Genomic DNA, 26,779 nt, shown 5'->3' with positions numbered 1-26,779 from the left:
TTTCAGGGATGCTCTTAATAGAAGGGAAAGCATGAATTTCTAATAGGAGAGTCCTCAACACATGATTCTGTTGTTGCTATTCAGTCATTTCAGATGTGTCCCACTCTTTTTGATGCCATTTGGAATTTTCTTGGCAAAGATACTAGAGTGGTTGGCCATTTCCTTCTCCAGTTCATTTTACAAATAATGAACTAAGGCAAATGTTATAAACTGACTTGCCCAACTAGTTAAGTGTCTGAGGCTCAATTTGAACTGAGAACATGAGTCTTCCTGACTTCAGGACTGACACCCTATCCACTGAAGACCTAGTTGCTCACATGATTATTTAGCTTCCTCTTAGAGGCTTCTATAATAAGGATTCACTATTTCTTGAGGCAGAAAATTTTTAATTTTGGACAATTCTAATTATAAGGAATTACATTCATTATAAGGACTTATATTGAGCTAAAATGTGTCCTCCTTTTAACCGTTATTTGTTTCTTGTCATTCTTTTCTCTGAGGCCAAGCAGAGTAAGTCTGATCTCCCTTCCATATGAAAACATGAAATTTGAAGACAGCTTACTTGTCTCCATATGCCATACTCCAAGTTTTCTTAAAATTGAATATCTCCTCCAATCTCCTTCAACTAATCATCATTTGTCATGAAATAGTGTTTCCTCAACATTCTAAGTACCCTCTTCTGAATATACTTCCTAAAATGTGCTGCTCAGTACTTCAGATATGATCTGATTAGAATAAAGCAAAGAATGATTATTATCCATCTCACTTTAGATCCTATAATTATTCTTTTTCTTGACCTTTATCTTCTGTTTTATAAGTATCAGTTCCAAGGCAAAAGAGTGGTAAGGGCTGGGCAATTGAGGTCAAGGGGCTTACCCAGGGAGACAAAGTTAGGAAGTGTCTTGGTCAGATTACAACCCAGGACACCTCCCATCTCCAAGTCTATCTCTTTTATCCACTGAGCTACCCAGCTGCCCCTAGATCCTACAATTCTATTGATGCCATTTTAAGTCTGAATTCGCTTTTTTTTTTTTAACCCTTGTACTTCGGTGTATTGTCTCATAGGTGGAAGATTGGTAAGGGTGGGCAATGGGGGTCAAGTGATTTGCCCAGGGTCACACAGCTAGGAAGTGGCTGAGGCCGGATTTGAACCTAGGACCTCCTGTCTCTAGGCCTGACTCTCACTCCACTGAGCTACCCAGCTGCCCCTTGAATTCGCTTTTTTTGCTGTCATATGTTGTAATGTTGACTCATTGAAGTCTACTACAACTCCCAGTGCTTTTCTCCATGAACTGTTATCCAGACTCATCTCTCTAATTCTATTCTTTTGCCAGCTGAGTTTTTTTAAATGGGACTTTACTTTTAATCCTATATTAAATTCCATCTTTCCATTTCAGCCCACAGTTCATCTTTTGAAATATTTCCAATCCCAGTGCTGTCATCTAGTGTGTTTACTCTCCTCAGTTTCAAGTAACCTGTAAACTTGTAAAGCATGCCACTTATACCTGCAACCAAGTTGTTCATTAAAATGTTGATTAGAACTGAAACAAGAGCAGCATTCTATAAAACTCCACCAAAGACTACACCAAAATTCAGATTTCTAGGACCATAGAGTTAGATCCAGAAGAGACCTTAGAAGTAATCTAGTTCAAACTCAGTTGAAGAAACTGAGTTCTAGAGAAGTTGAGTGAGATCGCATGATAATAAGTGTGAATTTAGGTTTTGAACTCAAGACTTCTATCTCCAAAACCAGGGTTTTTTCCATTGCACTCACTGTTTGCACTGAGTTTGACAAATTTACTATATATTTTATATATGCTCAGAATAATATGCACAGCCATCAGGGATATACAAACTTTACATAAGCCCACCTCTCATGAAGCTCATACATAAACAGGAATATAGGATGCTCAGAAGCTCTAATACAAAATAATACTCGTGTTTTAACAAGGAGTGCTATGTGTTCTTAGATTTTCATTGATAAGGTAGCATTTGAGTTTAGTTTTAAAAAATGGATAAGAATAGGTAAAGAGGGAAAAGAGAATATTTCAGACAAGCAAAAGAGAAAGGGGAAGCAATGACATCAATTCATTAGTACTTTTCTGGCTAGGTCAATCAACTAGATATGAATCCACCTGACTATACCATTATTCTATTCATATTCTTCATTTTCTTCACAAGAGATACTTTACTAAATACCTTGTCAAAATTCAGATAAATGATTTCCATACTGTTCCTCTTATCTATTAGTCTAATAATCCTGTCAAAAAATTAAATGAGGTTAGGCTGGCATGACTCTCTTATGGTGATCACTTCTTTTCTAAATGCTGACATACTATCATTTCAATAATTCCAGAATTTTGCCAGGAATCTCAGTCAGACTGATTTGGCCTATAGTTTGAACAATCCTTAGGTCCCTTTTGCTCACATCTACTTTTTTTTTCTTATTTTAAGTGCTTTCTCAAATCACTGAGAGGAGTTCTGGAAGTACATTCATAAGTTTGTTTCCTTTTTCCCTTTAGGAAATGGTCTGTCTAAGCCTGGTGACTTGAATTTATTGAGAACAGTTAAGTGCTATCTTATCACAGCAATTCATTTAATTAATATCTTCATTTTACTTAAAGTGAAAACTGAGACCTTGGAAAACTGACTCAATCAAATATAGTTAATGATAGATCCAAGGTTAGAAGCCTAGTGTTCTCTTCACCAAGTGAGTTCTTTTCCTGCTGTATCAGGATGCTAGTGATAGAGGTGGAAGTGAGGGAGGAGTGTGAGGTTTACCAGTAGACCAAAGAGGCTAAGCCTCATTCATATCCAGTCTTAGGAATCATCCCAGGTCTTTAGTGATTCCACATGATCACCTTAACCTTGGAACACTCTTCCCCCCAATTAAGCACACTTGTTCTAGGATTTTAAATCATGTAATTGTAAAGACAAAAAAGATTTTTTGGAGGAGAAGAGACAAGAAATACAATGTTAAAATTAAACATTGTGAGGGAGCAAAAAAATTTCCAGCATCCATGACGTAAGGATAACCTGCCTTACGGGTCTGCATCACAATCCAGAGCAAGTAGTTGGAGATTGCAGTGTACATACCAGGCTTCCCTTTTCGACCACAACCTTCTCCCCAGCTGACAATGCCCAATTGGTACCATGTTTTCTTGTTATTTCCCTTATGACAGACCAAAGGTCCCCCACTGTCACCCTAAAGGTAAGAAAGAAAATATTATCCTAACTAGACTCTAGTTGGATCAAGAGAAATAAAATCCTCACTCTTCTATTTACTCTATGTATAGGCTGGGGCAGGTAAGTTAAATTTTATAACCATAGTTTCCTCATATATAAAATGTGTCAAGGTCTACCACTTTTACCTTCATATTATTTCTCATATATGTCCCTTTTCTTCCCCTGGTTTCAGGCTCTTATCACCTCATTATCTGGACTAGAATAGATGGTTGGCCTGCCACAGCCCACTGCACTCCAGTCCATCCTCCACTCAGTTATCAAAGTGATTTCTCTAAAGCTTATATCTCACCCTCTTTCCCCAATAAACTCCTGATGATAGGGAGCCTAATGGCTCCCTATCATTTCCAGAATTAAATATAAAATCCTCTGGATTTCAACCCCCCTCCTTTTCAAAACATTGTCCATTCTTACCTTTCTGGCCTTCTTACATCTTACATCCCACTGCCTTTCCTCCATTCATGTTTTCCCTGTAGTCTAATTACATTGACCTTCTTGATGTTATTTGAATAGAATAATCCTTTCTCCTCTCAACTGAGTATTTTCACTGATTTTCCCTCATATCTGTCCTTTTTCATATCCCTACAACCTGGTTTCTTTAACTCCCAACTTAAATCCCACCTTCTACAGGAAGCCTTTCTTGATCCCCTTACTTTTAGTTACTTTGCTTTATTGAATGCTTCCAACATGTCTAGAGTGTACATGGTTGTTTGCATGTTGCCTCCCCCAATAATGGTGTGAGTTATTTGAGAGCAGGGATTGTCTTTTACCTTTCTTTATCTTCCCATTGCATAGCACAATCCTTGGCCCATTGTAGGTGCCTAACACATTTATTAATGACATAGTAGGCACTTAATAAATGATTGACTGGTCCATCATCTAAGGGGTAGTTACTAGGTAACAAAATTCTACCCCTTAAAGGAACCCAAGGAAAGCACCTCACAAACTTGTATAGAATAAAGGCATTCTAACTGCAAGGAAGAGCCTCACATCTTCTCATGCCAAGTGTTAATAGAAATATGAAAAAGGAAGAAATAGCCTACACTGAAATGACTGCTACTCAATAGTACCCATTAACTACTGCCCCAGTCAAACTATAGCACCCAGTCCTTGGGTCCTGGTTTGATTTTGAGTCTAATAATAAGAGTTCTGATTACCTGGCAGGAATCACTCTGTCCTTCAGAATCCCAGGCACAGAGCATGTTTTCAGTGAGCAGAAAAACTTTCTTGTAGCAATCTTCCCAATCTAAGAGTTCAAGATTGGCCCTTTGCAGTGAGGTAGACGTTTTCCTTTTAGGTCCTAACCAAAAGGAAAAGCAGATCAAAAAAGAAAGGGTAATTAGTAGTAAAGAACTGTTATTTGATATAATTTAGATGCCTTGAGATTACAGAGATCTGACCATTAATGTCCTTGACGACCCTTACACTCAAGAACCAGAATACTACCCCTCTCCTGGCCACCTATCATGAATCTTCCCCTTTATCTCTTGGCAGTGTGATGATACAGTGGATAGAGTATGGCCTAGGAATCAGGAAGACTTGAGTTTAAATCCAGCCTTAGATACTTTCAACAGTGTGATTCTGGACAATTTACTTAACCCTCTTTCTGGGAATCATCTGAAGTAAAAAAAGCAGGAATAGTAATGATGATTTCAGACAAAGCTAAAGCAAAAATAGATCCATTTAAAAGATATAAGGAAAGAAATTACATCTTGCTAAAAGGTACTATAGACAATGAAGTAATAGCAATACTAAAAATATATTCATCAAATGGTATAGTCTCTAAATTTTTAAAGGAGAAATTAAATGAACTTCAGGAAGAAATAGACAATAAAACTATACTATAGCAGGGACCTCAACCTCTTTCATAGCTAAATAAATCAAGCCAAAAATAAATAAGAAAGAGGTAAAGGAAATGAATGAAATCTTAGAAAAGTTAGAACTAATAGAGCAGTACATGGATCCTACACAAGAAAATTGACCATGTATAAAGGGCATAAAAATTACACAAACAAATGCAGGAAAGCAGAAATAATAAATGCATCTTCTTCAGATCATAACACAATAAAAATTATAATCTATAAAGATCTATGGAAAGATAAATAAAAAATTAATTGGAAACTAAATAATCTAATACTAAAAAAACAAATTTGTCAAAGAACAAATTATAGAAACAATCAATAAGGAGACAACATATCAAAATTTATGGGATATAGCTAAAGCAGCACTTAGAGGAAAATGTATATCTCTAAACACTTACATCAATAAAATAGAGAAAATGCAATCAGTGAACAAAGCACACAACTGAAAAAGACTAGAAAAAGAACAAATTAAAATCCTCATTTAAAGACTAAATTGGAAAGCCTAAAAATTAAGAGGAATTAATAAAATTGAAAGTAAGAGAACCATTGAACTAATAAATAAAACTAGGAGTTGGTTTTATGAAAAAAAAATAGACACTGTGTTGGTAAATTTGATTTTAAAAAGGTAAAGAGAAAATCAAATAGTCATTATAAAAAATGAAAAGAGTGAACTCACCACTAATGATGAGGGAAATTAAAGCAACTATTTTGCCCAAATTATATGCCAATAAGTCTGACAATCTAAGTGAAATGGATGAATATTTACAAAAATACAAATTACCCAGATTAGCAAAAAAGGAAATAGAATCCAGAAATAATCCCATAGTGGGAAAAAACTGAACAAGTCATTAATGAACTCCCTAGGAAAAAATTCCCTGGGCCAGATGGATGCACAAGTGAATTCTATCAAATATTTATTTTTTTTAATTTTTATTTTGAATATTTTCCCATAGTTACATGTTTCATGTTCTTTCCAAGCCCCCCTTAATCCCCCCCCTTAGCCAATGCACAATTCCACTGGGTTTTATAGAGAAATAAAATTATAGGCCAATTGCATTAATGAATATAGATGCAAAAATTTTAAGTAAGATACTCTTCAAGGAGACTACGACAATATATTACAAGGATAATTCACTATGACCAGGTGGGATTTATACCGGGAATATAGGGCTGGTTTAATATTAGGAAAGCTATCAGCATAACTGATGATATCAAATCATATAATTATCTCAAGAGATATAGAAAAAGCTTTTGATAAAATACAATACCCATTTCCTATTAAAAACACTAGAAAGCATAGGAATAAAAAGGTCATTCCTTAAAATGATAAACAGTATCTACCTAAAACCTTCAGCAAGTATCATCTGCAAAGGGTATAAGTTTAGAAGCCTTCCCAATAAAATCAGTAGTGAAGCAAGGATGCCCATTATCACCAATATTCTTTAATATTATTATTTTTTCAGTGCCATGCTAACCAAACTACCAAATAATTATTTTGTAGAACCAAAAAACATAATAAAATTCATCTGAAAGAACAAAAGAACATGAATATCAAGAGAACTAATTAAAAAAATGTGAAGGAAGGTAGCCTAGCATTACCAAATCTCAAACTGTACTATAAAGCAGGAATCATCAAAACAAGCTGGTACTGACTAAGAAATAGAATGGTAGATCAGTGGAGTAGATTAGATACATAATATAAAGGGGTAACTGGCCTTAGCAACTAGTGTTTGATAAACCCAAAGATCCCAGTTTTTGGAATAAGAACTCAGTATTTAACAAAAACTGCTAGGAAAATTGATAAACAGTATGTTAGAAGCTATGTATAAGCTATTATTTCACACCCTATATCAAGATATATCAAGTTAAATGGATATATGATTTAGATATAAAGTGATACTATAACTAAATTAGGGGAGGACAGAATAATTTACCTGGCAGATCTTTGGAGAAGGGAAGAATTTATGATCAAACAAGAAATAGAGAGTATTATACGATATAAAATGATAATTTTGATTATATTAAATTTTTGTACAAACAAAATGTAACCAAGATTAGAAGGGGAAACAACAAACTGGGAAAATAAATTTTCATAACAGATTTCTCTGATAAAGGTCTAATTTCTCAAATTTATGGAGAACTAAGTTAAATTTATTAGAAGACAATTCTAATACATTCCCCACTGAGAAATGGTCAAAGGATATGTACAAGTAATTTTCAGATGAAGAAATCAGAGCCATCAATAATCATATGAAAAAATGTTCTAAATCACTCTTGATTAGAGAAGTGCAAATTAAAACACAATACAAGTTTGGGACAGTTCAGGACAAGGAGGGACACATTCCCTCCACTTTAGATAAAGAGCCAAACGTCAACATAGGGAGAGTCAGGGAAAAGTCTGGAAAATGGGCAAAAGACAAAGAAAAAAAATCTGTTCTTAGAAAGTTATTTTAACAGTGAGGAAGATCAAAATATAAAATCAGAAGAGGATAACAGTGCCAAAATGGAAAATGTGAATATTCAAAGGAGGCTGTGAAAGGGTATCAGGTTTAAGAAGAACTTATAGAAGAACTCAAAAAGAAGATAAAAAGTCAAATAATAAAAGAAGTAGAAGAAAAATTGGGAAAATAAACAAGTCAGCAACTTGGTAAAATATATACAAAAACTCCTTTCAAAAAGTAGAACTGATGAAATGGAAAGGGAAGTATGAAAGAATGAAGAAATGAAGAAAATAGCTTCCTAAAAATTAGAATTGAAAAATCAAGATGGTTGCTTAGTACAAGCAAAAGCCCAAACCACTCTGACTATCCTTCCAAAATGATCTCTAGAAAGTGCCAGTACTTAAACCTGATTCTCATTGTAATTGGCTTAAAGTGGGAATAAAGCCTATATACTTAGCCATCTAGAAATCTATCTTACCCTATAGGAGTAGGAGAGGAGTGAAATAAGAGAAGGTGGGGTTGGAAAAAATGGAGGGTGAATTGGGGTACCCGATGGTCAGAAACAAAACTTTTGTGAATGGGGAAAGGCTGAAAGGAGAGAAGAGAGGGGGATTAACAAGGGAAGAATAAGGTGGAGTTAAACACAGTAATCATAACTATGAATATGAATGGGATGAGCTTACCCATAAAATAGAAAAATAGCAGAATTGTTAAAAACCAAATCCCACAATACTTTGTCTATAAGAAACATATGACAAGGTGGGATTTATACCAGGAATGTAAGGATGGTTTAATATTAGGAAAACCATCCACATAATTGACCATATCAATAACCAAACTAATAAGAAATCACATGATTATCTCAATAGATGCAGAAAAAGCCATTGACAAAATATAGCATCCATTCCTATTGAAAATGCTAGAAAACATGGGAATAAAAGGGCCTTTTCTCAAAATAATAAACAGTATTTATTTAAAACCATCAGCAAGTATCATCTGCAATGGGTATAAGTTAGATGCCTTCCCAATAAGATCAGTAGTGAAACAGGGATGCCCATTATCACCACTTTTATTTAATATTATACTAGGAATGCTAGTAGCAACAATTAGAGAAGAAAAAGAAATTGAAGGGATCAAAGTAGGTAATGAGGAAACTAAACTATCACTTTTTGCAGATGACATGCCTAGAGAATCTGGGAAAATCAACCAAAAAGCTTGTAGAAATAATCAATACCTTTAGCAAAGTTGCAGTGTACAAAATAAACCCATATAAATCATCAGCATTCCTATATGTTTCTAACAAAACCTAGCAGCAAAAATTATAAAGAGAAACTCCATTTAAAATCACTCTAGACCAGTGATGGACAAACTATGGCCTGCGGGCCACATGTGGCCCCCTAAAATGTTCTATCCAACCCTGTGACATTATTCCTAAAATGATGAATACAATGCGCAGGATACAATACAATGAAACTTCAAAAGAGCTGCCTTAGAAATAGATGGACAGATGAGCATTTCCTTTCCTTTGGTCCCCTCTTTAAAAAGTTTGTCCATCACTGCAGTCTAGACAATATAATATACCTGGGAATCTTACTTGCCAAGACTAATTCAGGAATTATATGAACATAAATACAAAACACTCCCCACACAAATAAAACTAGATCTAAATTCTAAACAATTGGAAAAACATCTATTGCTCATGGATAGGATGAAATAATATAATAAAAATGACAATCTTAACTAAATTAATTTACTTATTCAGTGCTATACCTATCAAACTACCAAAACACTTTTTTTATAGAATTAGAAAAATTATTACAAAGTTCATCTGGAAGAACAAAAGATCAAGAATATCAAGGGAACTAATGAAAAAAAAATGTGAAGGGTGGTTGGTGGCCTAGGGTTACCAGAGCTCAGACTCTACTATAAAGTAGTTTATATGGTACTGGCTTAGATATAGAAGGGTGGTTCAGTAGAATAGACTAGGGGTAAATGACCTCAGTAAGCTAGTGCTTGATAAACCCAAATATCCCAGCTTTTGGGACAAGAACTCACTATTTGAAAAAAATTGCTGGGAAAATTGAAAAACAATATGGGAGAAATTAGGTTTAGATCAACATCTTACACCCTATACCAAGATTAATTCAGAATGGAAAAAATGACTTAAATATAAAGAGGGAAATCATAAACAAATTAGGTGAACATAGAAAAATATACCTGTCAGATCTATGGGAAAGGAAGGAATTTAAGACCAACCAGGAGACAGAGAACACTACAAAACGTAAAATGAATAAATTTGATTATATTAAATTAAAAAGTGTCCGCACAAACAAAACCAATGTAAATAAAATTAAAAGGGAAGCAACAAATTATAAAAGACCTCTGACAAAGGTCTCATTTCTCAAATTATAAGGAGCTAAGTGGATTGTATGAAAAAAATCAAGCCGTTGCCCAATTTTCAAATGGTCAAAGGACATGAATAGACCGTTTTCAGATAAAGAAATCAAAACTATCAAAAAGCATATGAAAAAAATGTTCTAAATCTCTTGTAATTAGAGAAATGCAAATCAAAACAACATTGAGGATTAGACTTCCAGTTAAGATGGCTGCAGAGTAAGGAGCAGCTGCTGGATCTCTCCTAACCGAAGCATACAGGACTCCTCAAGGGGACATAAAAATGAACCCAGACGAACGAAGGAACCCCACAACAGGGCGAAGCATTGAAGGTACGCAGAATCGGGGCATTTCTACACTATAAAGGGGTGAAACAGCTCTCACTAAAACGCAAGAAGAAGAAGCCCCTCCCCCACCCCCCACACCACACACAGCGCCAAGGCCAACGCACAAGAGTGAAAGCAGGACTGGGGCAACCAGTAAATCACTGGCAGCTCCAGGGCTTGTACCTGAGAGCTGCAAGAAGTAGGACCCCAAGTGGCTAAAGAACGAGCACCTGTCAGATCTCTGGGAAAGGAAAGATTTATTTTTTTTTTTAAAACCCTTGTACTTCAGTGTATTGTCTCATAGGTGGAAGATTGGTAAGGGTGGGCAATGGGGGTCAAGTGACTTGCCCAGGGTCACACAGCTGGGGAAAGGAAAGATTTTAAAACCAAGCAAGAGTTAGAGAAAATTACAAAATGTAAAATAAATGGTTTTGATTATATTAAGCTAAAAAGCTTTTGTACAAACAAAAACAATGTAGTCAAAATCAGAAGGGAAACAACAAATTGGGAAAAAATCTTTATAACAAAAAACTCTGACAGGGGTCTAATTACTCAAATATACAAGGAGTTAAATCAATTGTATAAAAAATCAAGCCATTCCCAATTGATAAATGGGCAAGAGACATGAATAGGCAATTCTCAGGTAAAGAAATCAAAAGTATCAATAAGCACATGAGAAAGTGTTCCAAATCTCTAATAATTAGAGAAATGCAAATCAAAACAACTCTGAGGTATCACCTCACACCTAGCAGATTGGCTAAAATGACAGCAGGGGAGAGTAATGAATGTTGGAGGGGATGTGGCAAAATTGGGACATTAATGCATTGCTGGTGGAGCTGTGAACTGATCCAGCCATTCTGGATGGCAATTTGGAATCATGCTCAAAGGGCTTTAAAAGAACATAAATCCTTTGATCCAGCCATACCATTGTTGGGTTTGTACCCCAAAGAGATATTAGGAAAAAATACTTGTGCAAAAATATTCACAGCCATGCTCCTTGTGGTGGCTAAAAATTGGAAAATGAGGGATGTCCATCAATTGGGGAATGAAACAAATTGTGGTATATGGTGGTTATTGCATACTATTGTGCTATAAGGAATGATGGACTGAAAGATTTCTATATGAACTGGGAGAACCTCAATGAACTGATGCAGAGTGAAATGAGCAGAACCAGAACACTGTATACAGAAAGTGAAACATTGTGGAACGATCCAACGTAATGGACTTTGCTAGTATTAGCAATGCAACAAGCCAGGACACTCTCGAAGGACTTATGGGAAAGAATGCTAACCACATTGAGAGAAAGAACTGTGGGAGTAGAAATGCAAAAGAAAAACATATGACATCACTTTTCATATGTTTTTGTAAGTATGTGATTTGGGTTTTAGGCTTTCTAAGATCACTCTATAGCAAAAATGAATAATGTGGAAATAGGTATCAAGTGATAACATTCGTACGACCCAGTGAAATTGTTTGTCAGCTCTGGGAAGGGGGAGTGAAGAAGGAAGGGAAAGAAAATGAATCGTATAAACTAGGAAATATTTTTTTAATTAAAAATATAAATAAAAAAGAGTTGGTGGAAAATATGAGAAAGGAAGCCTTACCTCTACCAAATCTCAAACTGTATTATGAAGTGGCAACTATAAAAACAATCTAGTACTAGAGCTTAGAAATAGAGTAGTGGATTAGAGCAGTGATGGGCAAACTACAGCCATATGCGGGGCAGGGGGAGGGGGGCCTGGAATGTTCTATCCAGCTGTGTGACATTATTCCTAATCTGAGGCATACAATGAGTAGGATACCATACAATGAAACTTCCAAAGAGTTGCCTTAGAAACAGACTGACAGATGAGCATTTCCTTTCCTTTGGCCCCCTCTTTAAAAAGTTTGCCCATCACTGGATTAGAAGAATAGATTAGGCACTCAACACCTAATGACCTAGTGTTCGAAAGATCCCCAAGATTCAGGCTTTTGGAAGAACCCACAATTTCACAAAAACTGCTGAGAAAACTGAAAAATAGTATGACAGAAAGTAGACATAGACCAGGATATCTCATACCATCTACCAAAGATAAAATCAAAATAGATATATGATTTAGAAATAATGGGTGATAACACAAGCAAATTAGAGGAGTATGAAATAGTTTATCTGTCAGATCTATGAATAAAAGAAGAATTTATGACCAAACAAGACAGAGATTATAAGCTATAAAATACATAATTTTGATTATATTTTATTTAAAGTTTCTGTACAAATAAAACCACTGCAACCAAGATTAAAGGGGAAACAAAAACTGGGGAGAAATTTTTTATAGTAAATGCCTCTGATAAAGACCTCATTTCTCATAGAGAGAGAGAGAACTGAATCAAATTTATAAGAATATAAGTCATTTTTCAGTTAATAAATGGTCTGAGGATATGAACAGGCAGTTCTCAGTTGGAGAAATTAAAACTATTTAAAGTCATGTGAAAAAATGTTCTAAATCACTATTGGTTAGAGAAATGCAAATTGAAACACTTCAAAGGTGCTACCTCACACCTTCTAGTTTGGCTAATATGATGAAAAAAAGGAAAATAAATAAACGTTGAAATGGATGTGGGAAAATTGGGACACTAAAACAACTGTTGGTGTTGTGAATTGATAGAACCATTCTGGAGAGCAATTTGGAACCACAACCCAAAGGTCCATAGAACTGTACATACCCCCTTTGACCCAGCAATACCATTAATAGGTCTGTATGCCAAAGAGATCTAAGAAAGGGAGAAAGGAGCTATTTGTTAAAAAAAATTATAGCAGCTCCTTTTTTTGGTGGCAAAGAATTAGAAACAAAAGATGTCCATCAATAGAGGAATGGTTGAAGAAATTCTAGTATATGATTGCAATGGAGTACTATTGTTCCTTAAGAAATGACAATAGATGATCACAAAAAAACTTGGACTATAGGAACTGATGCAAAGTAAAGTGAGCAGAATTAGGAAAACATTGTACACAGTAACAACAGTATTGTACAATGATCAATTGTGACTAACTTTATTATCACCAATGCAAGGATCCAAGACAACTCAAAGATTCATGATGAAAAGTGCTATCCATTCCTAAAGTGTTACCCATTGCTATAGAAGGATCTGATGCAACTTGAATATAGATGGAAGCAAACTATTTCTTTCCTCCTTCATGAATTTTTCTTGTGCACAAATGTGTTTTGTTTCACAACATAAACAATATGGAAATATGTATTGCAAAATAGCACATATATAATGTGTATCAAATTATTTGCCATCTTGGAAAAGAGATGAAGGGAAGAAGAGAATTGGGATCATAAAAAGCCAGAAAAACAGTGTTAAAAATTGTTTTTACATGAAATTGGGGAAAACGCAATAAAATATTACTGGAAGAAAAAAGTTAGATGAATGAAATAGAGAATGCTGGTTTTTTCTTTCAATTTATCCTACATCAATTTACTCAGACATTTATCCAGCACCTATTTATGTTATGAGGCATAGGGACTACACAAAACTGAAAAGTGTTGCATAATATCTGGTCTCCATGAGCTTTTAATAAATCCACTAGTACTAATGTGTCAAAGATAGGTACTGTACAAAATAAAATAGGTACTATACAAAAAAGTTACCAAAATACTCTAAAGAAAATTTGAGATGGGAGAGAAAACTTTCACTAGAGGGAAAGTTTCTTTTAAAACCCTTAACTTCTGTCTTTGAATGATACTAAGGATCAGCTCCAAAGCACAAAGGCAGTAGGGGGAAGCCCAGGGTCACATTTAGAAAGTATCTGAGGTAAAATTTGAACCCAGGACCTCCTGTTTCCAGGTTTGGTTCTCTATCCACTGAGCAATCTAGCTCCCTCTACAGTAAGCTTCTTGAAAGAAAATGACAACTGATCTGGGTCTTGAAGCAAGAGAAGGTTTTCAACAGCTTAACAATCAATCAACAAGCATTTATTAAGCCCTTTCCATTTGCTAGGCACTGTGCTAATGATACAAAGAAAAAAGCAAGAAGTCCGATTTTAAAAATTTTCTATTCTAATGATGAGAGAACGTGTCCCAGGCATCAGAAACAAACAGCACAAGTGCCCTGATGTGGGATTGTAGAATATGATATTAGGAAACAGAGATCTGTTTTGAAGGAAAGAACTGTGCATGAGAGAGAGAGACAGAGAGAGAGACAGAGACACAGACAGAGACAGAGACAGAAACAGAGACAGAGAGAGACAGAGACAGAGAGACAGAGACAGAGAGACAGAGAGAGAGACAGAGAGAGAGAGAGAGACAGACAGACAGAGACAGAGAGAGGAAAGAGAGAGAGAGACGGAGAGAGAGAGAGAGAGAGAGGAGAGAGAGAGACAGAGAGACACAGAGAGAGACAGAGAGAGAGACAGACAGACAGAGACAGAGAGACACAGAGAGAGACAGAGAGAGAGAGACAGACAGAGACACAGAGAGAGACAGAGAGAGAGAGAGGGAAAGAGAGACAGACAGACAGACAGACAGAGAGAAAGAAAGAGAGAGAGAGAGAGAGAGAGACAGAGAGAGAGAGAGAGAGGAGAGAGAGACAGAGAGACACAGAGAGAGACAGAGAGAGAGACAGACAGACAGAGACAGAGAGACACAGAGAGAGACAGAGAGAGAGAGACAGACAGAGACACAGAGAGAGACAGAGAGAGACAGAGAGAGAGAGAGAGAGGGAAAGAGAGACAGACAGACAGACAGAGAGAGAGAAAAAGAGAGAGAGAGAGAGAGAGAGAGAGAGAGAGAGAGAGAGAGAGAGAGAGAGAGAGAGAGATTGATTGAGAGATTGAGACAAAAATAGCTATGTTGGAGCCCAGTTGTAGAGGTAAAATTTCAGGAGCTTGTATTGCATTTTTAAGGCAACAGGGAACAGCATGCTGAAGGTGATTTCATAGAATTACAGAATGAAAGCATAGGAAGGGAATTCCAGAGGCCATCTAACCTAAACTATGCCTAAACAGAGATTTCCTTTTATTCTTTAAGCTCCTTTCCCGCTGCAACATTCCATGATCCTATTCTCCTATTATTGTCTTGGCTGGAAGGAAGAATCCTGGAGGGTATCACCAGAGGTTTTGCCTCTCTTTCACATTAGGTGAAGTGATATACAAAGCAATTAGGGAAGAAGAAATGGTGCCTTCCCTGATCCAAACCAAAGAATAGGGCTTACTAGATAAACTAAATATATTTTTCCAGGGCAAGCAATTCTCCAGAAGTTTGTTATTCTGTCTACACCATGCAGATGCCACAAATAGTACCAGAGGTAGAGGTGTCAGGCACTCCAGGAAAGTTACTCACTTGAACTTCCCCACCCAGATACCCAGCATCCTTTCATAGACATCATGTTTTTTGCTAGGCAGATTGGTATTTTCTCATTGTTATATTCTATAGGAGAATCGAGCAACAGCAAAGCAATGTCATGGTCCATGAATATTTGATTGAAGTTAGGGTGAAGGATGATCTTCTTCACACGTTTCCTCTCCCCTATCTTACTGTTAAGGTCTGCTGTTGCCAGGCGTACTTCAAAATTGGTTGCACTTGATTGAAAGCAAAAAAATATGAAAAAAAATTGGTAAATTACAAATTGGAAGAGAATTTAACTAAACCTAATGCAGCTACATGATGCCAGGGACAGCACACTATACCAATAGGAACGCTGCCATGTGGAAGAAGGGCTAGATAGTTTTCTAGAGGTTCTAAAGCAAGGAAGCAAACCTAATCTCAGGAATATCATGAAAACTTAGAGGGATCCAATCCATGGCAGGAATATTGCTAAGGATGAGTGTACCTGATTCAATGTATACACATTGTCTCTCTCTACATACTATGAGCACGGCTTTGCTAGATACCAGAAAGCATGATTAGCATTCTCCTTTGTCAGCTTCATTGCCCAATAATATCAGCATGTATGATAAATTACTTCAACATAAAAGTACCAATCCTGAATTATAGGTTTAACCAAGTCATTCCTCTATATAGGTTCCTTTTGTGGTTCCCTCAGTGGTTCATTTTGTCTCTAGGATAAAATACAAAATCCTCTGGGTTTTGAAGTCTGTAATAATCTTTTTTGTTTGTTTGTTACATTAAAATTCCCAGGTATCTCCATTCCTCCTTCCCCTCCTCTTCACTAGTAAAGGATTTGACAAAAAGATATATAGAAATATTTTGTCAAATCTATCTATCAATCTATATGTCTATCTATCGATCTATGTGTGTCATTTCTATTTATCACTTCTTGTTCTGGAAGTAGTTATATACAAGTTTTCTTCAAACTATTTCTATTGCTGTGTATAATTTCTTGGTTCTGCTTATTTTGCTCTTGTTTTTTTTTTGGTCTTTCCCTGTTTAAAAAAAGTTAACCTGCTTCTCATTTTTTAAGTCATAGTATTATTCCATCCCAATCATATGTTCACAACTTGTTTAGCCATTTCCCAATTAATGGGGATTTCCTCAACTTCCAGTTCTTTGTTACCACAAAAAGAACTGCTATAAATATTTTAGAACATATAGGTTCTTTCCCTTTTAACTTGATCACTTTAGGAAACATTCCTGATAGTGGTTTTGCTAGATCAAAGGGTATATAACTCTTTGGGCATAATTCCAGATTGCTCTCCTAAATGGTTGGATCAGTTCACAGATCCATCAACATCCTATATTCTATATTCCCTCCAACATTTGCCATTTTGACCTTTTATCATTTTGGAAAATCTGATTGGTAGGAGATGATATCTCAGAGTTGTTTTGATTTGCATTTCTTTAAACAAACAATAACAACTTGAAGTATTTTTTTTCATATGGCTATAGATACCTTTGATTTCTTTATCCAAAAACTGTTTGTATCTTTTGACCACTTATCAGTTGAGGAATGGTTTGTATTTTTACAAATTTGACAAAATTCTCTTTATGATTTAGATATGAGACCTCTATCTGACAAACCATCAATAAAATTTTCCCCTAATTTTCTGTTTTCTTTCTAATTGTTTTATTTGTACAAAACTTTTTTTATTTAATGTGATAAAAAATGATCCCTTTTGTGCCTCACAACTAGTTCTTTCTATCTCTTTATTCAAAAATTCTCCTATCCACAAGTATGATAGGCTTTCAAGTTTTCCCCCAATTATTTTACCAAATAGCAAATTTTTATTCCCAAAGCTTGGATTTTTTTTGTCAAAGTTACTATGTCTTTTATGATGGTTTACTATATGTTTCTTCTGTTCATTGGTTTTACTTTTCCATTTCTTAGCCAGTACTAGATGGTTTTGATAAATTATTGCTTTATAATACAGTTTAAGATCTTGTATTGCAAGGTTTCTTTTCTTTATATTTTTCATCAATTCCTTTGATATTCTTGATCTTTAGCTATTTCAAATGAATTATATATTTTTTTCTAGTTCATTAAAATAATTTTTGGTGATTTAATTCAGATGGCATTGAATAATGAGACAAGTTTAGGTAGAATTGTCACTTTATGTTGGTTCTGCCTATCCATAAACAATTAATATTTCTCTAATTATTTAAATCTTAATAATTATTAATATGGGATCCTTAATACTTTTGCCCTACCTTCAGTTTCTTCAAATACAAAGTGGGAATGATAATATCTGCTTCTCAGAGTTGTAATGAAGATTAAATAGGTCAATATTTTTAAATTGCATAGCACAGTCCTTAACACACTGGTAGGTATTTAATAACTACTTTCACTTTCTTTCCCCCACCCCATTCTATATTCATTTTGCTCTTCTTCACTCTATGTTCCAGCCAAACTGACCTTCTTGAAGTTTCCCACGCAGGACATTCCACTACATTTCCATGTCTTTGCACAGAAGGTCTCCATACCTGGAGTAAATGCTGTCTCCTTACCTCCTTGCTTTCAAGGTGCAGCTTCCCTTTTACATGTAGACTACCTGGCTCCTTTACTTGCTAATACTCCCTCCTTCCAATTATTTTGTATGTGCGTTGTATATGTATTGTATTCATTTATCTGTGTCCATGCTGTTCCTTCTCCCCTTTCCCTGACAGCTGCCCCCCTTCACCAAATAGTCAAAACCTTCTCAGAACAAGGACAACAGTCTTACTTTTGTGTTTGTTTGTTGATTGATAATAAACATTTGTCAATTTTTTAAAAGATCATTGGTAATTCTGAGGAGAATAATCTCAGTTTTCTCAATAGGGTTTGTCAAGTTATGCGTTATTATTATTGTTTAATATTGTTTATGGCTAATAATTATAATATATGTATAACCCAGATCAAATAGCCTGCCAGATCTGGGAGTGGGAAGGGAAGGAGAAAAGTTCAATCATATAATTTCAAAAACCTTATATGGAAATGTGTTATTCCATGTAATTGGTAAAAAAAATTTAAAGAATATGGCTGATAAAATTTATTTTGCTTGACAATGTGTATAATATTTTCTTGTTTTCTCAATGTATAGGAGGATGTGGGAAGAGCTGAAAATAAAATAAAATTGAATTTGTGTGTGTGTGTGTGTGTGTGTGTGTGTGTGTTTCAGTTCAATTAAAAGATCAGAATCCAAAGGAACTAAGAAGTGAGTGAAATGAAATGAAGTGGAGACAATGAATGTAGATAGAATTTTCTCTAGGATTTTGTCTGTGAAAGAAAATGAGATCTTGTGTGACAGTTTCAGGGACATAAATTTCTAGTTTGTTTTTTTTTTTTTTAAGAATGGAGGATACCTGAGCATGGAATAAAAGAAGAGTAGGAGAAAGACAAGGAGGAGGAAGAGGAAGGAGTGGGGAGAGATGGGGGGAGGGAGAGGGGGAGAGAGAAAGAGAGTTTGATTATGGGGCAATCTGATTGTGGAGAGAGATGGGAATAGGATCAAGCATATACGTAGAGGGATTGGTCTTGACAAAATCTAATGAGACCAGAGGAGCCACCTTTTCTCAGAGACTAGAGTAAGAGAAGAATGTGTCAAGGGAATGATATTAAGTAGTCTTAAGCCATGGAGAAAGGGAGAGGAGGAAATCAATTAATCTTTTTGGAAATCAAGTTACAATAGTTTAAATTAATGCCTAATGAAAAAACTTGATAAATCTCTAAGAGGGAGAATGATGTCACCATAAAAGTACTAGAATAGAATCTGAGATCTGAGCCTGCCTCCAAGCACCTGTATGGCCTTGGATAAACATCTTAATTTTCCTGGAACTACTTTTTCATATGTGCAAAGATGAAGTTTCATTAAAAGATTTCTAAAGTTCTTTAGAGTTAGTTAAGTGGCCCAGTGGCTAGAGTGCTGGATCTAGAATCAGGAAGATCTGAGTTCAAATCTAGCTTCAAACACTTACTAGTGATAAGATCCTAGGTAAGTCACTTGATCTCCAACTATCAGTTTCTTCAACTGTAAAATGGAGATAATAGTGTTTACCTCCCAGGGATGTTGTGAGGATCAAACTAGATTATGCATGTAAAGCATACAGATACCTATTAAGTACTTTATAAACATTAGCTGTTTTTTTATTTTAATACTAAGATTCTATGGTTATATAATGTAACCAGAGAGCATTTTCTGTGCTTGTATATACTTGTTGTTTAGTCATGTTCAACTGCATTTGGGGTTTTCTAGGCAGAAATCCTAGTTTGCCAATGGAATTGCTTGTCAACTCCAGGAGAGAAGAGGGGAGGCAAGACAACATGAATCATATAATTGTCAAAAACTTATGTGCAAATTTGCTCTTGAAATAAAATAAAGATAAACTTTGAAAAAAAAGAAAGAAATCCTAGTTTGTATTTGCTTTCTCTGGTTCATTTTACAGATGGGGAACCTGAAGCAAACAGGGTTGAGTGACTTGCCCAGGGTCACCCAAACTAGTAAGTGTCCAAAGACAGATTTGAACTCAGATTTTCCTGCTTCTAGGGCTGGTAACTCTTTTCTACTACACCACCTAGTTTGTTTATGGAGGCACCTAGTATGGAAAACCTCATAAGGAAAAAAAAAAGTTATCCTTCCAAAGATTGCCAGGAGCTAAGTAAACAAAACCAGATGGCTGAGGTTTCTTTCCTCTGCTTTGTTTCAGGGCTGCGCCATCTTTCTGAGTGTCTATATCCCATGATGATAAACATCAAAAGCAGATTACCTCATTTTGCTTTCCCCTGGAGGGCAGAACCACCATCAGTGGGTGTCACTTGTAAAGGAACATATTTAGGCTTGCTAAAAAGATATGCCTGACAGTTTGAGTTGCACTGGAGTGGAATGGGCCACCCTGCCTTAAGAAGTCTTCTAGTCAATGCTAGAGGGGCCCCTTATTGGGCACGTTGGAGAGGATCGTTTTGCTGTGATAGGTAGGAACAGAGGCTTCTGAGATTCTGTCATTGTGTAAGAAAAAACAACCCTTCAAACACAATCATTTTCTCCATACTTACTTTTCATTCTTGAAACAGTGAGAAGCAGTGAGAATCCACCACTTACTCAGGATTGATCCTCCACACACATAAGACTTGTTAAAATGTATGGTTACATGCCATGGAACTTCTAAGCTGGTCATGTTGACTCCCCCTACAATAGGTTCAGCTTCATTTTTTAAGGATGGAGTAATAACGAGTTGGCCACAGACAGCTGATGTAGAAAGAGAGGGGAGAGAGGGGAAGAAACATGGCTGGTTTTACATGTTTTCACGTACCTTGGAAAGCAAAAGTCCCATCTGCCTTCATACCTGTTAAAAAGAATACTTTCATGCTCTAGTGGAAAGGGCTCTGTGCTGGATGTTAGGTGAGCTTGGCGTCCATCCCAGCTCTGCTATTTACTGGCTGTGTGCCTCTGAATAAGTCTATTTTCCTTCATTTAGGAGGAGAGGACAGGGACTGCCCTTCAGACTCTTTTTTTTTATTTCTCAGTGTTTCATTAACACATAGAAGGAACTTAATAAATGCTATTGAATGAATGACTGGATACCAGTTTCCTCATTAATAAAATGAGGGATTTCAACTTAACCTTGAAGATATCTTCTCTCTCTCCCATTCTGTGATCCCCAGAGATTTCAGCTAGGACAAGAGTTGGCTAGGAGCTCTCTTTGTCTCCCAAATCTATTTCTTCTTTGATCTGGAAACCAATTTCTAAAACACAAACCTTCCTTTTGTATATAACCCAATTCAAAAAATTTGGAGAATATTTGACCTTGAGAGCTATACAATCAATAAACATTTATTAAGTGCCTACTATGTGCCAAGCACTGTGATAAATGCTGGGGATATAAAAAGAGAGGAAAAAAAAACAATCCTTGGCCTCAAAGATCTTATAATCTTATGAGGGAGAAAACATTCAAACAAATATATAAAAATGAGTTATGTACAGGATAAATAGCAAAAAAAAATTAAAAACTTAATTTATTTAAAATACTTATCCATGAGGAGAAATCAATAAAATTGAAAGTAAAAGAACTATTGAATTAATAAATAAGACTAGAAACTGGTACTTTGAAAAAACAAACAAAATTGACAAAGTACTGGTCAATCTAATTAAAAAAAGGAAAGAAGAAAACCAAATCATCAGTATCAAAGATGAAAAGGGAGACCTCACCTTTAATGAAGAGGCAATCATTAAAAACTATTTTCCCCAATTATATGGCAATAAATATAGCAATCTAGGTGATATGGATGGATATTTACAAAAATATAAATTGCCTAGATTAACAGTAGAAGAAATAGAATAAGTAAATAATCCCATATCAGAAAAAGAAATTGAACAAGCCATCAAAGAACTCCCTAAGAAAAAATTGCCAGGGCCTGATGGATTCACAAGTGAATTCTATCAAACCTTCAAAGAACAACTAACACCAATACTATACAAACTATTTCACATAATAAGCAAAGGAGTTCTACCAAATTCTTTTTATTATACAAATATGGAACTGATCCCAAAGCCAGGTAGATCAAAAACAGAGAAAGAACACTATAGACTAGTCTCCTTAATGAATATAGATATAAAAATCTTAAACAGAATACTAGCAAAAAGACTCTGAGCAAGTGATCATGAGTGTTATTCATTATGATCAGGTAAGATTTATACCAGGAATGCAAGGATGGTTCAACATGAAGAAAACCATTCACATAATTGACCATATCAACAAGCAAACCAACAAAAACCACATGATTATCTCAATAGATGCTGAAAATGCCTTTGATAAAATACAACATCCATTCCTATTGAAAACACTAGAAAGTATAGGAATAGAAGGACCTTTCCTAAAAATAATAAACAGTATATACCTAAAACCATCAACAAGCATTATATGCAATGGGGATAAATTAGAAGCCTTCCCAATAAGATCAGGAGTGAAACAAGGATGCCCATTATCACCTCTATTATTTAACATTGTATTAGAAACACTAGCAGTAGCAATTAGAGAAGAAAAAGAAATTGAAGGTATTAAAATAGGCAATGAGGAGACTAAGCTATCACTCCTTGTGATAGATGATAGATGATAGATAGATGATAGGATGGTCTACTTAAAAAGTCCTAGAGAATTAATTAAAAAGCTAGTAGAAATAATCAACAACTTTAGCAAAGTTGCAGGATACAAAATAAATGCACATAAATCATCAGCATTTCTATATATCTCCAATACATCATAGCAGCAAAAGGTAGAAAGAGAAACACCATTTAAAATCACCCTAGACAATATAAAATACTTGGGAATCTATCTACCAGTACAAACACAGGAATTATACAAACATAACTACAAAACACTTTCCAAACAATTAAAACTAGATCTAAACAATTGGAAAAACATTGATTGCTCATGGGTAGGACGAGCTAACATAATAAAAATGACTATTCTACCCAAATTAATTTATGTATTTGGTGCCATACCTATCAAACTACCAAAAAACTTTTTTACTGAATTAGAAAAATCTATAACAAAGTTTATTTGGAAGAACAAAAGATCAAGAATATCAAGGGAAATAATGAAAAGAAATGTGAAGGAAGGTGGCCTAGCAGTACCAGATATTAAGCTATACTATACTATAAAGCAGAGATCATCAAAACAACATGGTACTGGCTAAGAGACAGAAGGGAGGATCAGTGGAATAGACTTGGGGTAAGTGATGTCAGCAAGACTGTCTATGATAAACCCAAAGAGCCCAACTTTTGGGACAAAAACCCACTATTTGACAAAAACTGTTAGGAAAATTGGAAAACAATATGGAGGAGATTAGGTTTAGATCAACATCTCACACCCTACACCAAGATAAATTCAGAATGGGTGAATGACTTGAATATAAAGAAGGAAACTATAAGAAAATTAGGTGAACATAGAATAGTATACCTGTCAGATCTATGGGAAAGGGAAAATTATAAAACCAAGCAAGAGTTAGAAAAAATTACAAAATGTAAAATAAATAATTTTGATTATATTAAATTAAAAAGCTTTTGTACAAACAAAAACAATGCAACCAAAATCAGAAGGGAAACAACAGACTGGGAAAAAAATCTTTATAACAAAAAATTCTGATAGAGGTCTAATTACTCAAATATACAAGGAGCTAAATCAATTGCATAAAAAAATCAAGCCATTCCCCAATTGATAAATGGGTAAGGGACATGAATAGGCAATTTTCAGATAAAGAAATAAAAACTATCAATAAACACATGAGAAAGTGTTCTAAATCTCTAATAATTAGAGAAATGCAAATCAAAACAACTCTGAGGTATCACCTCATACCTAGCAGATTGGCTAAAATGATAGAAGGGGAGAGTAATGAATGCTGGAGGGGATGTGGCAAAATTGGGACATTAATGCATTGCTGGTGGAGTTGTGAACTGAGCCAACCATTCTGGATGGCAATTTGGAACTATGCTCAAAGGGCTATAAAAGATTGCCTGCCCTTTGATCCAGCCATACCATTCTTGGGTTTGTACCCCAAAGAGATCATAGATAAACAGACCTGTATGAAAATATTTATAGCCACGCTTTTTGTGGTGGCAAAAAACTGGAAAATGAAGGGATGCCCTTTAATTGGGGAATGGCTGAACAAATTGTGGTATATGCTAGTGATGGAATACTATTGTGCTCAAAGGAATAATAAACTAGAGGAGTTCCAGGTGAACTGGAAAGACCTCCAGGAATTGATGCAGAGTGAATGGAGCAGAACCAGGAGAACATCGTACAGAGAGACTGATACACTGTGGTAAAATAAAATGTAATGGACTTCTGTACTAGCAGCAATGCAATGACCCAGGACAATTCTGAGGGACTTATGGAAAAGAATACTACCCACATTCAGAGGAAGAACTGCAGGTGTGGAAACACAGAAGAAAAACAACTGCTTGAACACATGAGTTGATGCGGACATGTTTGGGGATGTGACACTAAATGACCACACCAATGCAACTATCAATAATATGTAAATAAGTCTTGATTGATGACACATGTTAAAACCAGTGGAAATGCGTGTTGGTTATTGGGGGGGGTAAAGTGGGGTGAAGGGGAAAGTAAAAACAAGAATCATGTACCCATGGAAAGTCTTTCTAAAAAAATAAAATATTAAAAAAATAAAATAAAATACTTTTCCATGGTTCCATGATTCATGATTCATCCCATCCCTCTTCACGCCCCCTCCCCAGAGATGACAAGCAATTCCACTGGGTTTTATATTAATCATTGTTCAAAACCTTTTTCCATATTATTCATATTTGTAATAGAGTGATCTTTTAATGCCAAAACCCCAATCATATCCCCATCAAACCATGTGATCGAGCCTATGTTTTCCTTCTGTGTTTCTGCTCCCATAGTTCTTTCTCTGGATGTGGATAGTTTTCTTTTTCATAAGTACCTGAGGATTGTCCTGGATCATTGCATTGCTGCTAGTAGAGGTCTGTTATATTCGATTGTGCCTTAATGTATCAGTCTCTGTGTATAAGGTTCTCCTGGTTCTGCTCCTTTCTCTCTGCATCAGTTCCTGGAGGCCTTTCCAATAATAGCAAATCATTAAAAGAGAGAAGGCACCAGAATTAAGATGGGTTGGGGGAGATTTTCTGTAGAAGGTAGACTTCAGGTAGGAATTAAAAGAAGTTAGGAAGGCCAGTAGTCCAGAGTTGTTTAGAAAGAGCATTCTAAGGGTCAGGCAGAGAAAATGCCCAGAGTTGAGAGATGAAGGAATAGTATAAAAAATATAAATAATAGAAGGAACTTAATAAATGCTATTGAGTGATTGACTGGATACCAGTTTATTATTTATTTGTGTAACAACCAGGAGACCAGTTTCATTGAAATGGAGAATATAGGTTGGGGAGTAAGTATATGAAGACTGGAAAAACCAAGGTTATGAAGGGCTTTGCATGCCAAACAGGGCATTTTGTATTTGCTCCTAGAGGCAATAGGTGAAGTGACTTGCCCACAGGGTCACACAGCTAGTAAATATATCTGAGGCCACTTTTGAATTCAGGTCCTCCAGAGTCCAAACCCAACCCTCTATCCATTGGCCATCTAGTTGCTCATACATATGCACATACATAGATATTCATCTGAAATCTACTTCAATAGGACTAGGAAGCATCTTTGGAGTTGATAGAATTACTGGGAAGTCACAAAGCAACACACACATTCATGTTACTTAGTACTTACTGCCATCCTCTTCCATCAGCACACAGTTTCCCAAACACAAAAAGTTTAAAATGATTGGCAGCTGCAGCCAAAGCATGGTTCGGTTCCCTAGTCTTCTCCTCATTTCCTTTGCTCAGTGAGCACAAGCAGGGAGCTGGCTCCTGCGTGTACTGAGGACCAACCAGAGCTTCCTGACCTTTTCACAGCCTGGAGACAGTGATGCTTCACTGGCCTCCGGGTCATCACTTGGCCCATTCACCCCTGCTGAGGTCACAATAGGCTGGTGTTTCAGCAGGTTCCAAGCAGCTGGGCCAAGCTGTAGGAGAGGGAATTTAAAGAGCAAGTACCCTTGGGACCTCAAGCCAATTCCCTAACCCTGCTTTCCTCATATTCAAAATGGCGGTGAGAATATTTTTATTACCTATCTCAAAGGGCTGTTGGGACAATCAAAGGAGATAGTTTCTATATAAATACTTTGTAATCAATCAAATAATCATTAATTATCAACTCTGTGACAGGCATTAGGCGAGGAAGGAAACAATTGCTACTTGCTGGAAGATTATATTCCAATGGACAGGTGTATACATATGTATCTCTAAATTATATACAGAAAGAGGCAGTTGGGTGACTCAATGGATGGGAGCCAGGAGATCCTAGGTTCAAATCTGGCCTCAGACACTTCCTAGCTGTGTGATTCTAGGCAAGTCACTTAACCCCCATTGCCTAGACCTTACCACTCTTCTGCCTTGGAACCAATACACAGTATTGATTCTAAGATGGAAAGTAAGGGTTTATTTAAAAAAGAGGAAGGAAGAAAAGAAAAAGAAAGAAAGAAAGAAAGAAAGAAAGAAAGAAAGAAAGAAAGAAAGAAAAAAAGAAAGAAAGAAAGAAAGAAAAAAAGAAAGAAAGAAAGAAAGAAAGAAAGAAAG

At 35.8% G+C, this 26,779-nt stretch overlaps 1 protein-coding gene across 1 annotated transcript; it reads right to left on the bottom strand.

The window, feature by feature from the left end:
- Positions 1-2,917: 2,917 nt before the first annotated feature.
- Positions 2,918-25,974, bottom strand: PRSS55 (serine protease 55). Its single transcript, XM_044659524.1, has 5 exons — positions 25,872-25,974; positions 20,671-20,863; positions 15,588-15,826; positions 4,401-4,543; positions 2,918-3,205 (listed from the first exon to the last, which is right to left on the bottom strand). Exons 1-5 carry the CDS (start codon positions 25,972-25,974, stop codon positions 2,918-2,920), a joined length of 966 nt encoding a protein of 321 aa, XP_044515459.1.
- Positions 25,975-26,779: the final 805 nt, after the last annotated feature.

Source organism: Gracilinanus agilis, chromosome 2, assembly GCF_016433145.1.
Source record: "Gracilinanus agilis isolate LMUSP501 chromosome 2, AgileGrace, whole genome shotgun sequence".
Taxonomy (NCBI): domain Eukaryota; kingdom Metazoa; phylum Chordata; class Mammalia; order Didelphimorphia; family Didelphidae; genus Gracilinanus; species Gracilinanus agilis.
The sequence above is the reverse complement of the archived record's forward strand: the minus strand, read 5'-3'. Positions and strand labels throughout refer to the sequence as shown.